Source organism: Meleagris gallopavo, chromosome 3, assembly GCF_000146605.3.
Source record: "Meleagris gallopavo isolate NT-WF06-2002-E0010 breed Aviagen turkey brand Nicholas breeding stock chromosome 3, Turkey_5.1, whole genome shotgun sequence".
NCBI classification, from domain to species: Eukaryota; Metazoa; Chordata; class Aves; order Galliformes; family Phasianidae; genus Meleagris; species Meleagris gallopavo.
The window spans coordinates 11,550,141-11,567,332 of NC_015013.2; the positions used below are offsets into that span (position 1 = coordinate 11,550,141).

The 17,192-nt window shown below is 41.2% G+C and overlaps 2 protein-coding genes across 5 annotated transcripts in view; one reads left to right on the forward strand and one right to left on the reverse strand.

The window, feature by feature from the left end:
• The window catches only part of FARS2 (phenylalanyl-tRNA synthetase 2, mitochondrial), a 235,153-nt gene extending 219,637 nt beyond the window's left edge, over positions 1 to 15,516 (reverse strand). For both annotated transcript variants that reach the window (XM_031552760.1, XM_010708401.3), the window contains exons 1-2: positions 15,360 to 15,516; positions 9,651 to 9,730 (exon numbers count right to left, since the gene is read on the reverse strand). The gene's annotated coding sequence lies outside the window, so the exon portion shown is untranslated. The remainder of the gene's footprint in view (positions 1 to 9,650; positions 9,731 to 15,359) is intronic.
• An 89-nt stretch (positions 15,517 to 15,605) lies between these two features.
• The window catches only part of LYRM4 (LYR motif containing 4), a 79,735-nt gene continuing 78,148 nt past the window's right edge, over positions 15,606 to 17,192 (forward strand). Inside the window, exon 1 of one of the 3 annotated variants that reach the window (XM_019613760.2) lies at positions 15,606 to 15,769. In XM_019613760.2, the coding sequence (XP_019469305.1) occupies positions 15,684 to 15,769 (86 nt within the window). In that variant the 5' untranslated portion in view covers positions 15,606 to 15,683. The remainder of the gene's footprint in view (positions 15,770 to 17,192) is intronic. The other 2 variants (XR_002113004.2, XM_010708400.3) reach the window with 2 other exon arrangements.

Sequence of the window (17,192 nt, forward strand, 5' to 3'; positions counted from 1 at the left end):
GTTAGAAGTGATGGAGTTTTCATAGTTTCTCTGGGCAACATAATTTTATCTATTTAGAATTCAATGCTCTTCCCCATTGGTGTCCAAGAAGGCCAACGGCATCCTGGCCTGCATTAGAAATAGCGTGGCCAGCAGGAGCAGGGAGGTGATCATCCCCTCTATTCAGCACTGGTGAGGCCGCACCTCAAGTATTGCTTTCAGTTTTGGGCCCCTCACTACAGGAAAGACATTGAGGCCCTAGAGTGTGTCCAGAGAAGGGCAACAAAACTGGTGAGGGGTCTGGAGCACAAGTCTTATGAGGAGCGGCTGAGGGAGCTGGGATTGTTCAGCCTGGAGAAGAGGAGGCTCAGGGGAGACATCATTGCACTCTACAACTTCCTGAAGGGAGGTTGGGGTGAAGAGGGGTTTGGCCTCAAACAGGACCCGGGGAAAATGGCTGCAAGTTGTACCAGAAGAGGTGTAGGTTAGGCATAAGGAAGAACTTTTTCTCTCACAGAGTGGTCAGACACTGGAATGGCTTCCCAGGGAGGTGGTGGAGTCGCCATCCCTGGCAGTGTTCAAGAGGTGTCTGGATGAGGAGCTGAGAGACACGGTTTAGTGCTTGTGGTAGCAGTGGTAATGGGAGGACGGTTGGACTAGATGATCTTGCAGGTCATTTCCAACCTTATGATTCTATGATGTTTGCTTGATAACATAAAAAAGCCTAATAGTTAACACATTTTCCAAATGGGTGAATAGGCAGAGAAGTCTGGTTTTACTTGCAAAACTTGGGAAATAATCAAAGCTACACAAATATCTTAAGTCACACAAAAAATATCAAATTTACACATTCATTTCTCAGACTTCAGAGACCAGGTTTTACCATCTTCATTGTCTGTGCCTGATTTGAAGTGTGTGATTATCAAATGCCCTGTCTTTTGTTTCTGTCTAGTTACTAACATAAGATACTGACGGATTCTGCAACTCTGGATGGTGAAGATATCAGAATTCCCCCCACTCCTCCATGAGCTGCTTATCCACAGCACCAAGAAAATATGTTTATGCTAGAAGAATACACTGATTTCTATAGTGAATTCTATAGCCAGAATTTTAAAATAAATATATAAGTGAATAAATAAGACTAATTCATTTCTTGGTCTTCTACTTGCAAAATAGGTTCTTAATTTTGGGTTTTCTACTTCTGAACATCACCACAAAGCGAGAACAGTTTCCATTAAAAAAAATAATTCATTTAAGATCCTACATCACTAATGGAGATGTTCATTTGAGGAAGAAGTTTGATATATTTACGACAATCTACTGCATCCTTCTATTATGGCAACATGCTGTCAGCTTCTGAAGAAGTGGACACATCGCTGTAAAGTTGATGGTTTAAGCAGCCTTCCCTCTGCAACAATCTAACAGCTTATATATGTAGTTTCTTTGAAATCTCAACATGTGCAAATGGTCTTCTAGACCAGAGAAAAAGTCTTCTGCTTCACGCCCTCCCCTGCAGACATACATTATTCTTCAGAAATAGAAATGCATGTATTGTCTTCCAAACTTCTGCATAAAGTGCCTATTTTCTGTTCTTTTAAAGCATTTCAGACACTGCTATTTTCTTTTTCACTTCTGTAAGATGTGGAAGCCAATGGAATACAATTCATCCTCAATACCTTAGAGTAAGCTTTTCTTAGGCAAACAGCAAAACCAACAAAACTATTTCCTTTGTGTCTGGAAGCAAAGCTCGCTTGCAGATTCACCGATAAGGGACAAATTCACCCCATTAGCTCTGCTTCAGCTAGGCATTAATAAGGACTCTCTCCTCTATTAAGCCTTTTTCTCTCAATTAGCCCATGTAACTTCCTGTCATTTTGGGATCTGGACATTCCCTAAGAAATCTGACCTCAGCTATCAGCAGCTAGAGACAAAAAAAGACCTCTTAGAACACCTGCTCCATTCCTTCTGCCGGGCCTGGATCATTCCTAAAGCATACACAGACATTTTTGTAATATATGCAGCCCAAAAATCATTGTAGATTATGTACATACACTCATCAGAGAGGTCTGAGCATTTGTTGTGCTTATTTAAGAGTAACATCTGCCTCAATGGAAAATCTTCTCTCTGGTAAAGCAGTATAAAACCTATATAAACATATGTATTGTATCAAATCTCAGCAACTTCTTGGTACACTATTTAATGTTGCTTAAATGCTCCCATAAAAAAAAAAAAATTAGGCTTCTTTTAGTATCTTTTGACTGACACAGACCTCATTTTTGGAGTACTTTTCACTGTCATGTATGCAACTGAAACATATGAGAATCCCTATTTCTTGGGCTGAGAACAGTGCAAACTATAGGAAGTATATCCAAATGCTAGCGATGGATTCAAGGCCAGTTACACAGCTGCTAAACTGAGAAAGAATACAAGCTAACATTCCACTCCCTGCTTTGCTATTTATACCTACTCTTCCTACTTACCCTATTAATGCTTAAGAAGCCTGAGCTTTCATAAACTCTTAGACTGTAAATCATTGAGCCTCACAATACTATCTGCCAATATTTGCAAAGCAAACATAGAACAGATCCACACGGAACCTCTGTGTTCAGTGTAAATACACACAGTCAGTTCCTACCACCCTTCCTCACACTGCACAGTATCTTAACTTCATGAAGTGCTGCACAGCACTTAAAGCATAGTGACAGCTCACCTTGTAAGGTGTGATGTAACAGAGAATTATAATAGAAATCTTGTTGATGATAAAGGAAAACAATGTTTAAAATGCTTAGATGAGACCACTGTGGCCACTGTGAACTATGACAGAGCAATGCCTTAGCCTACAAATCTGCTGCAAACCTGGCTTAATGCAAGCAGTTTCCCCCTGGCTGACCTGGAAACTCACGTAGAATGTAAAGGTACCTCCCAAGATTAAGCCATGCCACTTTATATAATTTAAACAAACAGAAAGCATTACTGGGGATACTCTCAGTATCATCCATTATGTAAATACAAATTACAGTATAATAAATGTAATAATAACATAAACATTTGTCATCAAAAATCCTTGACATTTATACCTACTTTTCCTACTTACTCAACAAATACTTCAGAAGCCTGCTACCTTCCATAAATTCTTAAATTGTAACTCATTCAGACTCATAACAGTATCCATTTTACTCTCTGGCAAATTCAATCTACAGCAGTAAAACACCTTGCTTTTAAATGAAGGTCCAGCCACCATTAGGAAAAGCAATATCTATGATATCTTTATCATAGATACACAAATGTGTTTGTTTATACAATTATACACTGCAGTTGGTAAGGCACTAAGAAGCCAACATACCAGCATTTCCCACGCTTGCTGCTAATTAGATCATATGCATACACGTTCAATCCAAGGATGATCAAAGCCAATGAAAAAAATGCCCATTTAATTCAACATTCTGTGGATTAGTTCCAGACAGCTAGCTGCTACTCCGTCCTCTTCCTTCTTTATCAAAAGAGCTCCAACAGTGCGATAGTGAAGAGGACTCCAAGAGTCTACAGATTTTGTATCTTCTCTTGGATCTGAATTCCAAGTGAATTATTTGTCAGTTGACTACATTACACACAATCAAAGAATCTTTTTTCATAAAACCGCTGTAGGGGATATTCCCAGTTTTGAAGACAAATTGGCTACTATTGCTTCAGGAATAGTTCCAAAGGATTTCAACTGTTTCACAGACAGGTTTACCTTCATTATGAAGGCATTTACGTAGCACACTGTTCATTGCTGCAGCAATATACTGCAGAATCTGAACATGCAAAATGTCAGTCCAATGTACTTGAAAAATAGCACTGTATTGAAAAGGCTTCCTAAAATTGAGACATCCAAAGTTAAAGAAAGTGAACAAATACTCAGATCAAATAATTGCCCATTTTTAATTGGATGTCAAATGTAACGCCACAACTGCTAAACAACTTCACCCACTTGAACACTACATAGGAAATCAAATAAAAAATATTTTATTCAAGAATCAACAGGTAAGTGAGAACTAAAGCAGTTGGCTTCTGACAGGAAGACCAGTGTCAATGACTAAAATCTCATATTGCTTCAATATGGAGACAACAATCTCAAGTGAAAAATGGTTTTCAGACAATTTCAATCAAACTTGTATATGCAGTGCCAACTAGTTGTCCACTTTACATCTTTCCTGCCTTAAGACAGACGTCAACCATTTCTGAATGGACAAGTCATTGCCTTTGATTAAATTCATCGCATCTTGATTCAAAATGCTCTGGAGGTGTAACCATAGAGGTTTGCTCTTAGCACCTCCCGCTCCATGTTAGAGACCCAACATGAAAAAAAAATGAGAAGAGGTTGGTGCAAGTGTGGCCTTTATTACCAGTCCTCAGAACTCCTTTGCTGCAGCTGCTCAGTAGTCCCAGATGGCCATGCTCCATTCCTGTAGAATAACCCAGCAGCAGCTCAGCATCACACAGCCATTCACTCACTCCCACTGACCGATGCTCAGCAACCCCCAAGCAGCAACCATTCAACTGCCCGCAGCTTTACAATCTTCCTGTGTGGGGTCCAGAATATCTCTTGGCCTGATTGAGGCACCTGTCCCACCCCCAGGCTGCCCCTGCCCCACACCATCATGGCAGGGCTTGCTCCACACCCATCACTCAGCAACACCCAAACAGCAGGGTGCTGTTAGCAGTCATTCAGCTGAAATCCATTATAGATTAAGATATGAGTAAAAAATTTCTCCCTATAAGTTCACCAAGGCATTAATATTACTCTTGAAAAACACTTGAGAGCCTTTGTTCTGCTTTAAACCACTGCTGTTGGTTCACTGTCAAAGGCCCATTATCTCTGAAACGTGAAAAGGGGTCCTATGATTTGTACAGAGAAGTAAATCCCACTTACTCTGACACTTTTTCTTTACATAATGCAAAAGCCTTTACTGTTTTGGCATAATTCCCCATTTCTGAAGTCCTTTTCTGTTGACTGAGTGAATCAGAAAATGAAGATAGGATTTGTTTATTTCTCCATTTAAGTGTGAGTGATTTAGGCTGTTGTGTTCTTCTGATCCTGCAGAAGACCCCTTCAATTTACAAGAACAATTTAACCCCAAGTCTCAGGCAGATAGAGACTACACTACAGAATCTGTTCAGAAACACTGTACCACCACAATTTACATCCCATCTCAAATCACATGGGCTGTAGATATTAATAAGACAGGAAAATAAACCCATAAAAAAAGCAACTGGTCTATAGAGTGTAAACAGAAAGGTGGGGGGAGTAGGAGAAGCAACCTGCCACGTGGATTCACCCATTTCAATCCAAACCACCACCTCTAGAAAATGCTGTACATACATGAACAGCAGGATTCACAAACAAGACAAAGGGCTCTGTCAGCAAATCTCATGCAATCACAGTATTTGTCTCAGGACAACTGGTCTCACAGAAATACAAATTTCAGAGGGGAAAGTAAAAAACACGGACTGCAGCGCTGAGCATTCTCAGTTTTATTCCTTTACCCTGTTCTTCCTAGCTAATGTATTTACTCTCTATATATTTTTAACTACTCTGCTGTTATTCCTTGATCCCAGCAATAAGATGCATGTGGATGGACAATCATTTCTTCAAAATCCCACATGAATTTATCACATCTCTGTGCTGCCTCATCAGTCTTCCAACACATTGCTGGCCTGCAATATGACTGACTTTGCTCTTTTAGAAAACAAGCATATTCAAGAAGACTCACATGAATTAACTGCCTAGCCAACCTTCATTAACAAGCTTTAAAATTTCACTTTGTTTATCTTACATTATGAATGCGCAGGCATTACCAAAAGACAGAAAACACGATTTGAAAATACTGTGCTTATACTGTGAAATACTTTTTGTAGCTGCAGCTAAAGAAACCTATTAACTATGTTTAAAGCCTAAGGGTAAAAAAGCATAGTCTTGTTGCAGTTAAAGTAATTTTAAGGAACAAGTGATACTGAGTTATATAGGCAGTGATACTAAGAAATATTCATTAGAAATTTTAAAATAAAACCCTTCAATTTAAAATTCTGCCTACTCATATAAATATCAGTCAAGTTTTAAAATGGATTTGCTTAATCCTGTTCTTATTTTCTGAAACAACTGTGCTCTGGTTCTATTAAAGTTTACAGCTAGGATTGATTTAGCCAATTACACTTCATAGTTATTTAGGCATACCTATCTTCTAACACTATAATTGATCATGTTAGAATACTACTGACTTTACAGTGCTCAAAAAAGATGTTATCTCCTGTAACTTGTTAAAGGATAACTAAGTATTCTGTAGCAAACAAAGCAAGGAGAATGTAAATTTAAACACTGGTTTAAATTAAATAATCACAGAATTGTAAAGGTTGGAAGGAATCTATAGAGATCATTGAGACCATCTCCCCACTAAAGCAGGATCCCTACAGTAGGTCACACAGGAAGGCATCTTGAATATCTCCAGAGAAGGAGATTCCACCACTTCTCTGGGCAGCCTGTTCCAGTGCTCCATCACTCTGACAGGAGTTCTTTCTTGTGTTAGTATGGAACTTCCTGTGTTTTAGTTTTCTACTCATTGCCTCTTGTTCTACTGCTGTTAGCCATTAACAAGAGCCCACTCCCATCAACTCAACTCCCGTGTTTTAAATTCTTATAAACAGTTATAAGAACCCCTCTCACTCTTCCCTTCTCCAGGCTGAAGAGCTTCAGGTCTCTCACTAAGCCTTTCCTCATAAGGAAGGTGCTCCAGGCCACTCACCATCCCTGCAGTCCTCCAGCTGGACTCCCTCTAGAAGATCCCTGTCTTTCTTAAACCAAGAAGCCTGGAACTGGACACAGTACTCCAGATGTGGAGTCAACAGGGCAGAGATGAGGAGGATTACCTCCCTTGATCTGCTGACAATGCTCTTTTTAATGCACCCCAGGATACCATTGGCCTTCTTGGCCACAAGGGCACACAGCTGGCTTGTGGTCAACCTGTTTTCCACCAGGACACACAGGTCCTTCTCTGCAGGGCCCCTTTCCAGCAGGTCAGCCCCTAACCTGTACTGATGCATACAGTTATTCCTATCCAGGTGTAAGGCTATACACTTGCTCATATCTCAATCCAGTCCTGCTACCAGAGGATAGAAGAAAGTGTGACAGTTCTACAGTAGAAAGAACATGACTAGCATTACTAACTTCTTTGTCACTAAGCTACAAAAGAGAATATATTGGGCCCATGGCATGCAGCACTCTAGCACGACGGGCACTCAAGCAGCTTTGTGCTTTATTATCTTTAATGTTATCAGGTAACAAATGCTGTAAGTGTATAAACATTAGCAAGCCTTAAGCCAGATAAAGCACAGTACAGAGAATAAAAAAATCCTTTGCCTCAAGGAAGCCATATATTTTGATGATGTCAGAGAGCCTTTCTGTCACACCAGATACTTGAAAATAATAGCCTTTAAAGCAAGTCTTAGTGAAAAGTAAACACAGAGCTTAGTAGACATATCTCAAACTATGGTACATAGAAGTATTCCCCATTCTACTCTACAGAAAACAAAGGTAACATAACACCCCTCATCTTGCATTACTGACCCAAGAAATACGCACTGAAAGGATGGACAAGGCTGTACAAGTTGGGGAGAAATAGAAAACATGAAAGAATCAAATATTTACTAGTAATGAAGAAGAAGGTGTTATTTTAGGTCATGGACACACGACAAAAGTATGTAATGGATGTGGCATTAACTAAGAGAATTAAAATTAAAATATAGTCATTGTCTTAGTTTTTCTTTAAAACCAGTTGCAATTAGTGTCCTAAAAGATCAAGTTTCACACAAATCTAGTGAGCTCTACCAAGGGTCTGAAAGGAGAATCAGTAGACACTGCAGTCAAATGAACTCTTAAAAGAGGTGACAATACAGGAGTTGTTAAAACATGCAAGGTCTTTTAACCAGTGTTTATTTTTAAAAATGACTTTATTTTAAAATAACAGTCTCATATAAAAACAGAATAGATTTTTTCCATGTGCTTATTTCAAGTCTTCATGCATCCAGTAGAATTTCTGTTTGTAGAACAAACATTAAATAAAACCTACCACAAGAAAACAGTGGGAAAAAACAGCAGTACCAGAGTAAGAAACATTGCAGGGTGAGGGAAAAACAACCTGTGCAGGGAGGGAGAGAGACAAGAAAATGCTATCCAATAAAAGACTAAGCAATTATGTTACATAAAACACAAGCTGCAGTAATCTATGTAAACCCCCACTCAGTCACTTATTTTATCACTCAGTATCTCTCCGTTCTGAACTTTCTTCCACCAAACTTGATCAAGCTGGGATGCCAACATAAAAACAACTGGCTTTTCAAATTTCAATGACCCTACGTAGCGAGCTGATATATAATTACCTCCTGAACATCTAATGATTTTATATATATATGTGTCCATTTTAGAATATAAGGGATGGAGCAATGCAATATATAGTTTTTCCACCTTGAAATCAATTAGAATAGTAAAATCAAAGTTGAAACCAATGCCAAAAAAGAAAAAGTACGTTTAAAGCAAAAAATAACTGAGAATACAAAGCAAAGATTGTCAAACCAATTTATAAATCATGCACTTTAAAAAAAAATTACAGTTGAAATTCTGCAAGAATTCTGATAAATTGTTCTGTTTCTGCTTCCTCCCCCCCTTTAAACTGAACATATATACTTCCTCAGAATGTGTTTTCAAAAAAGGCAAAAGTTCAATAAATATACAAATAACCTGCATAAAAATAAAGAAAAAGAAATAAAGAATATGTAGTGCCAGGAAAGAAAAACAAAGCAAAAAAAAAAAAAAAAGCCAAACAGATCCCAGGTCACGATGCATACACAAAAAAGCTGATCACAGAACATCTAGAACAAGCAGACATTTAAATTCAGGAGTCCAGACAGACAAATTCTCCACAAGTCTTGCCAAAACATTATTTCAAACTACTCATTTTCCCACCGACTCTCCTTCTCCCTCTGCAGAATTTTACACTGTTCCCTACAGGTAGCTATTTCACTGGTCAGCATCCCTGCTGAAAAGCATCCTCAACCTCAATTTGAACTAAACAAAACTGTTATGAAGAGACACAAACACACATTCCCCTTAGCATACCTTGTGTCTGAAACAGAAACATAACATTGGAAAGTTAATGGTGAGGTTTCTAAGCCCATAATTATTACCACTCAGCAGGGCATCCTGCACTGGATTGACTTGAATCAGTTATAAATGGCTTGCAAAATAAGGATTCTGCTGCCTGTTCTCGCACCAAACAGTAACTTGTTGCTTACACGGACAGCTTTCAAAGGAACTATATTCAAAGAAACAGACATGCTCTAATACACAGGTGATATAATTTGTCCTTTAGAATATCATTATCACCTATCTTCATACCTTGGGTCTCACTGCTTTCTTTCTCTTGGAATTGGTAGCAAGGAAACCCATTAAATCTATGTGGAAAGTAAAGTTAGATGTACAGCAAGGTCTTTAACAGTTGTTGACTGTGAAGATGAGAAAGAGTTTTTATTGTTACTATTTAAAATGGGCAAGGACTGAAAACCTGTTATTGCCTAAAAATTGTGGCAATGTGAGTATCAAGGACAGATTCAGAATGTTAAATGCATTTGTAACTACTTACCAGCAACTAGAGATATTTTTTCAGCCCCACTTCATTTGCCTGTCAGCTTTGGTGTGTTGTACCTTCTCTCTGGGGACAGGCTGAAAAGCAAATTTTGGCACAGTCAGTCTAAATATGAAAACCAGAATAAAAGAAGTATGAAGACATATAGAAGACACTGACAATTATCCTATAAATACATTAGAAGCGTAAGATATTTATAAATGTATCCTTAATTATTATGGTCAGACCTCCAGGAACAAAAACTGACACTGACAAAAGACCAAAGATGTCACAATGTGGAATTAAACTCCACTATTACTCCAGCACGCTAATGCAGGTGTATCATTTCCCTCATTTAAATGAAAACATTGCCTCATAGTTCCCTTGAGTATTTCCAGAATGGGAAGATTTGTTTCATTTTCATATTTAAGCTTGTTTGGTTTTTTTCTGGATTAAAATTCCACGCTAACAGTGCTAGCAGTCACATAGATGCATAGCAGCATATAAAACAGAAAGGCATTACATACAGAAAACTACATTTCCCCTCCTCTCACCACTGCCAGAAAACCGATCAACTTGCTTACAATCCACTTAGTCCTTATTGTCTTACAGAGTAAAGGGTTAAATACAGTAAACCACTGTTTTGTTTAACCCTTCTTTCGTAAAAATTCAAAATATCAGTGTCTTCCACATTCCACATTTGCAGGATATTCCTCCCACAAATGCACCCTTTTGAAAAACTATACAAGATTCCTAGCTTTTATTTTACCTCAGGCAGCACATATTCCCACATCAGATCTACTCTAACTGATAGGAAGAAGACACTTCTAGTCTTTCTGGTATTGTTATGTGATGGAAAGTGCAGTACTGACAGCAGAGTAGCAAGGTCCCAGGCTGCAGTAAGAGAGGACCTGCTCAAACACAAAAGCCATGGACACAGAAATAAAGAAGCTGCTTCCCTTCAGAAAGCCTCAGGTACACAGGGATCTCCAGCTGAGATACCCTCTCCTCCACTGCCAACCCTTAAATGAGGTCTGGGAAGGGGTGCATCCTCCTGGCTCCCACCCTTCTGGTCACTCAGGTGTATTGCCTGCCCTGACCTCCCCTGGGTTGGCTCTGCCATCCTACCAGGTGCTCAACCACTGGTTCACGACATGACTTAGCATTTCCACTACAATACTTTGCTTTAGGAACTAGTCTAAATCTACCCTCTTCTAGTTTAAAGCTATTTCCCTTCATCCTGTCACTACATGCCTTTATAAAAAGTCCAATCTCAGCTTTCCTGTAGGCTCCCTTCAGGTACTGGAAGGCCACTACTTCCAGTCTACTCAGAGCCTTCTCTTTTCCAGGCTGAACAGCCTGAGCTCTCTCAGCCTGTACTCGTAGGGGAGGTTCTCCAGCCCTCTGATCATCTTCATGGCCCTCCTTTGGACCTGCTCCAATATCTCGATGTCTTTCTTGCATTGGGCGCCCCAGAACTGAATGCAGTACTCCAGGTGGGGACTTCCTTACAAGGCCAACTATTACAACAGAAGAGCAACAGCTAGTTTTGGTTTCTTTGTTTTAATTATTATTACTGTTCTTACAGTCTTCAAACATCTTGCACGTCAATTCAGAAAGAAATGGGGTAATGCACAGGAAGTGACAAAGAGTTTTCTACTGCTTCTTTTTCCTTCTGAAAGCAAATAATTTAGGAGCACAGATGAATTTGGAACACAAAAGTTTCTTCTCCTGATTAAAAGCTACCTTTAATATCTTGTCCAAAAAGGCAATCAAATAAATATTTTAAACGTTAAAAAAAAAAGAACTGTAAGAAGCAGAGTTATTCAATGCCTTCTTTAGATACTGCCTAAATTTTGCTCACAACAGGGAATGGCTGAATCATACAATTCATTACAACTGTGACAAAGATTTCCCTTGACTTATAGTCCTTACTGTAAAGGATCTAAAATAACCCAGATTGGATCTCACTGTGCATGACAATGTCCATCAGCAACTAACAGCTGGAAAGAAGAGAAAGAAAGAGAGCCACAGCAGCAGGGGAAAGTGAGAAAGTTTTCACAAACTGGAAAATAATAATTAAGAGATGATAATATCGCAGCAATCAATTATCATTCTGACCCCAAAAGGAAAATAATCAACATGAGCAGCAGCATAGCAGGAAAGCACATGTTCTCTTAAAGTGTTGAGTGCCATGTCATAAAGCTGAAATACTGCACCATAAGGAACAATTTGGCAACGTTCAACAAAACATCCAACATGTACTGGAGAATGTAACAGCTGTTTCCTTTCACAGCAGTCCAACATCTCTTCAGGTACGTCATCCAAATTCCTTTTTCTCTCTTTTTTTTTTTTCCCTCCTTTTTGAGCAGCTACATATTCAAAATACTATTAACTATTCCAGATACCCATATTACTGTATTATTTTCAAATTGCTCATCTATCACGAGATGCAAAAAAGGAAAGGCCCAGGCATCTTCCTCTACCAGACCAAATGCCAGAAGCAAAAACTTTTGTGCAAATGTACACTGGTCAACCCCCTTCAAATATATGTGCCCCTGCAATTAAGAACAACATCTCTCTACTCCCACCATCATAAAAAAACAATAAAATAGCACTGAGTTTTAAACCAGAGTTGTTCTGAAAAGTAAAATAAATTTTTAAAGAATTTAAAAAAAAAAGAAAGGAAGAAAAACATCCACCCATCTGGATTGTTTGGATCTTGTGTCTTGACTCACCCTGGTTTGGCAACTAGACTAAACTTAGGGATTGAAGAAACAGGTTAAAGAAGTCATCTCTGCTTCCCAAAACACAGGCTTCGGGGTCACAGGACATAACAGAGATCATACCAATCATTTGGGCTGTGTCTGTCCTTGAAATACTCTGTAGGCCTGCAGTGATGCACCTGAACAGAAGGCCAGCAGAAACATCCAACCCACCCTACTCAAAATTACAAACTTTAGTCACAGCAGAAGTAATTCTCACTGACTGTAGATCAGCAGAGACTATAATCCATGGCTTCAAAAAAGCTTCCAAGAAAAAAATATTAGTAAAATATTTAAGAAAATAATATTTTTTCCGTTAACAGTACTAATTTGAGTGCATAAAGATAAGTCTCTGCTTAAAAATTGTTCTTCCCTTCTGAAGTCAAATAAAGGTTAAGACAGAAAGGGGAGACAAGAGAAGACTTTTTTTTACTTTAGTGTGCTTCCTTTGCATTTGATAGTACACAAGCTTATTGCTCATTTTAAACATAATAAGTTTTGATACTTAAAAAAAACATGGTTATCAAATAAATAAATAAATTAACAAACAAACAACCTCAAGCACTGTCAAGGAGATTCAGAAACAGGATTAACACCTGAAGCCATTTCTAAACCATCTATAATTACCTTGCAAATATTAAACCAAGTGCTCTTGTAACCAAGATTTACCTAATGCCTTTTGCTTTCTTCCTAATTACTCTCACATCTTCTATAGCTGATGACTGTAATAACAATGTTCTACTTATTGAAAATAATAAAGCTTATTTTAAAATTAGATAGAGCCATTGTCATGTTCACCTACAGAATAACTCCACATAATTTTGCTGAACCCTCAAAGCTAGGTTTTGTTCTGTACGTGACATCTTTTAAACTGTCTGAAGCCCATGACCCAAACAAAGGATAGGGCTGCTGCTGCTGTGTTCAGGGAAGACAAAAAAATCTCTGGATTAAAGCTGTTCTGCTTTAACACATATTAAGCAGCACAACTGCTGAAAACTACCAGGATGGGGGAACACTGGCAATTCATGTAGACTCCACTCTTGGCATGGCAGCCTGGGCTAGCAATATAGCTTGGGCTACAAGGATTCAGTCCTCCAGGCAGAGTTCTTTAGATTCTTTAAACACAGAGGTTTTTGAACCATGTGTTCAACAAAGTTTTCTGTTTGTGTTTCCTAAAGGCCAAAAGCTAGAATGAAACACATTATTTTGTGATTTTAAAAGGAAGGCCCTGACAACATGATGCTTATTGTGATGTCTCCATTTTTCTAAAAAATAAAAATATGTATAAAAATAAAAATAATAAAAAAGGCATTTCCTCTAACATTTCTAGTTTGGGTTTTGATAAAGAAATCTGGCATGTGTGGAAAATGTCAGTTTGCAGAAGCCTAAAAGAGCTGCTCTAATATAAAGACCATATGAACATGCATGCTCATGCATCTGAGACATGTCACTGATATTATTTATACTAGGAACTACTTTAGTTTTATGCAGTAATTGCATCAGATGTCCAACTGGCACAAAAAAACAATATTCAAGCATACATATACAATGAGTTTCACAGAATCAGAGAATGGCCAGGGTTGGAAGGGACCTCGAGGATCCAAACCCCCTGCCACATGCAGTGCCACCAACCTCCCCTTTTAATACTAGACCAGGCTCCCTGGGGCCCCATCCAATCTGGCCTTGAACACCTCTAGGGATGGTGCATCCACAACCTCCCCGGGCAGCCTGTTCCAGCACCTCACCACTCTCTCTGTAAAGATCTTCTCCCTGACATCCAAACTAAGTCCACCTAATTCTTCCCTCCCTCAACTTAAAACCATCTCCCCTTGTCCTGAGTTTAATTAGCAGCAATTCAAATACTTTTGTCAGAGACATGTTTAGAATACATATAAACATATCCTATTTACAAAATGTGCTGTGAAGCAGGTAAGAATATAAAGAATTCATATTATAATAATATTATCATCATAGGTGGGGCAACATATATGTAAGCTACAAGGCCAAGTTTATTCTGTAGTGGCAAAACTTTCAGTAGGAGGGGATGCTATGTTCTTCCAGCAGGAAAAGTACTGGGATGCCTCAGACACAAACAATATAAGAGGTGATTAAGCAGAATTTGAGTCTCAGCCTTGCTGCAGAGAATAAAATACAAATAAACAGGCAGTGCTTCTTTAAAACTGTTCAGGTACCTGTTGTTCTCTGGACTGTACAATACCAAGACAGTGTGTATACAGACTGCTGCCTGGGTACTGACCTCTCCAAGGCCTGTTCTAACACATGTAGGCCTGTGCATTAAATTCACCAATAGCACTGCTGTGGTCATTTCTCATAGCTGTAGGGAAAGCAGGAAAAACGCTAACGGGGGTTTCCTCTTGCAAATAAAAGAGCTGATGCAGGAAAAACTTGTTAACCTCTCTCAGAAGTTTTCACTGCTTAATTCAAACAGCGTTTGAGCTACAGTCGTGCGGAACAAGTATGGTTTTAATTACAGAATTCAAGTCCAGATGGGATGTTGAAGAAGGAATGATTCACACAGCACAGAATCACAGAAGGGCTGAGGCTGGCAGGACCTTGTGGTCCATCTGACCCAACCCCAGCTGCAAAAGGGTGCCCAGAGCAGGGTACTCAGGCTCCTATCTAGTCCAAGGAGGAGATCCCACCACCTCTGGGCAGCCTGTGCCAGTGCTCGTCGCCACACAGCACAGAAGTGCTGCCAGGTGCTCAGAGGGAGCCTCAGCCAGTGCCTACGGCCTCCCGTTAGAGAGCAGCAGGCAAAGCCCATGGTGCATCAGGCTCAGGCATGCCAAGCTGCTTAGCAATCACGTTATTCACCTTCTGCTTACTTCCAGGCCTGGAAAGACCCCAATCCCAACCTTACGCTGCCCAACTTCACACACCGTTTCTCCTCCTCCCCTTCCCTCCCCGGTATTTACAGTCAGCGCCCGCTTCCTCCACGCACCTTTAAGAAGGCCGCAAACGCACGCACAACGCAACAGATGCACGTACAACCGAGCTCCACGCTGCGCTCACCGACACACAGACACCCGCACAAAAACACCCCGCTGCCAAGCTCCGGGCTGCCTCGGCCGGGCCTAGGCCGTCGGCATTTTCCCCCGCCCAGCAGCACGGGGAGGGCCTAGCCTCAACTCCCCCCTCCTCCTCCTCCTTCTCCCGCGTCGCGTAGCCGGGTGCCGCGCAGAGAGGGCCCGGTTCGAGAGGCGGCCCCGAGCGCCGCGGGCGGGGAAAAGGGAGCGGGAGGGAGGAGCCGCCCTGTGCCGGCAACATGGCAGCGTCTAGCCGGGCCCAGGTGCTGCGGCTGTACCGCGCTCTGCTGCGAGAGAGCCAGCGCTTCAGCGGCTACAACTACAGGTGCTGCTCTTCGCGGAAGTCGGGAAGGGGGAATAACGGGGAGCCTCGGGGCGGGGACAGGACAGCACGGGGACAGGACAGGACAGCCTTCTCTTCGTGCCCCGTGCGCGTGTTTGCGGCTGGAGGACACGGGCGGCCCCGGGCACCTTGCGGAGGGCTGGGGCTGAATGCGGGGCGCTGCGCTGCGCTGTTCTGCTGGCGGACTGAACGCTGCGGGCTGTGGGAGTTCCCGTCTTGGCTGTGCTGGGTGCTGCGTGAGGGAATAGAGTGCCGTGCAGCTCGGCTGTTTGTCTGTCTGCTCTGGGTGTCACTGAACGATGCTTTCAGTAAAGGGTATCTGAGTGCTGCAGGTACAGGCCTAACTGTGTTCGGGTCCCTGCTGCGTTGCCCCCTGGCATGGCTGCGTTCACTTTAGCACTCTGGAACTGCAGAGACACGTGAGCTACCTCGCTGTGAATCATCTCCAGGCCTGCAAGAACTGCTGAGCTGGAAACAGAAGGCTTTGAACTGGCATAACCACAGCAAGCTCTGTGACCCTTAAGGAATAAGCATTATTTGCTGTGCAAGAGTGCCCTGAGAGGAAGCCTGAAGGGCTGGAGCTTGTAAGCCCTTACTGCTAGCTCCTCAAGTTCCCATTTTCCTCCCTTAGTTTCCCTGCTCTCAAGGCTTCCTCCTGCTGTTTGCTGCCCCAAGTACTTGCTGATATTTTGAGCAACAAGGATGTCTAAATGCAACAAGGATGGCTTGAGGCTGAGTGATGGTGTGCAGCCCCTGATCTGAGTTACAGTGTTTCCAGCTGGGGTTATCAGTGCAGAAGTTGGGGACTTAGGGAGCTGTTAAGTGCTCTCCTCTTCTGTAAGCCATACCGAGTTCAGATTCGCCCCACAGTGTTCCTGAGGAGTCTAAACCATGTGGACATTTTGGCTTACAGTTCAAAGCTGGCCATTACACAGCAACAGGTGGACTGGTGAGTGTTTTTGTGCTGACAAATTTTGCAGCTTGGAAATCATAGGATACACGTTTACCATGGGTATCTGCTATTTCTTGGTGCCATATTGCAGCACGTGATTTCACTTTCCTTAGAAGATCTCAGTTTTGTATATAGACCTGTCCTTAGATACAATAAATCCAGCGATTGTGTAGAATTATAAAATATCCTGAGTTGGAAGGAACCTACAAGCGACATTCAGTCCTGCTCTTGGGTCCACACAGGACCACACAAATTCAAACCCTATGGCTGAGAGCACTGTCTCTTTGAACTCCAGCACTGGGGTCATGCCCACTGCCCTGGGCAACCTGTTCCATGTCCACCACCCTTTGGTGGAGAACCCTTTCCTAACCCCCACCTGCCCCTCCCCTGACACAGCTTCATGCCGTTCCCTCGGGCCCTGTTGCTGTCACACAGAGCAGAGCTCAGCGCTCG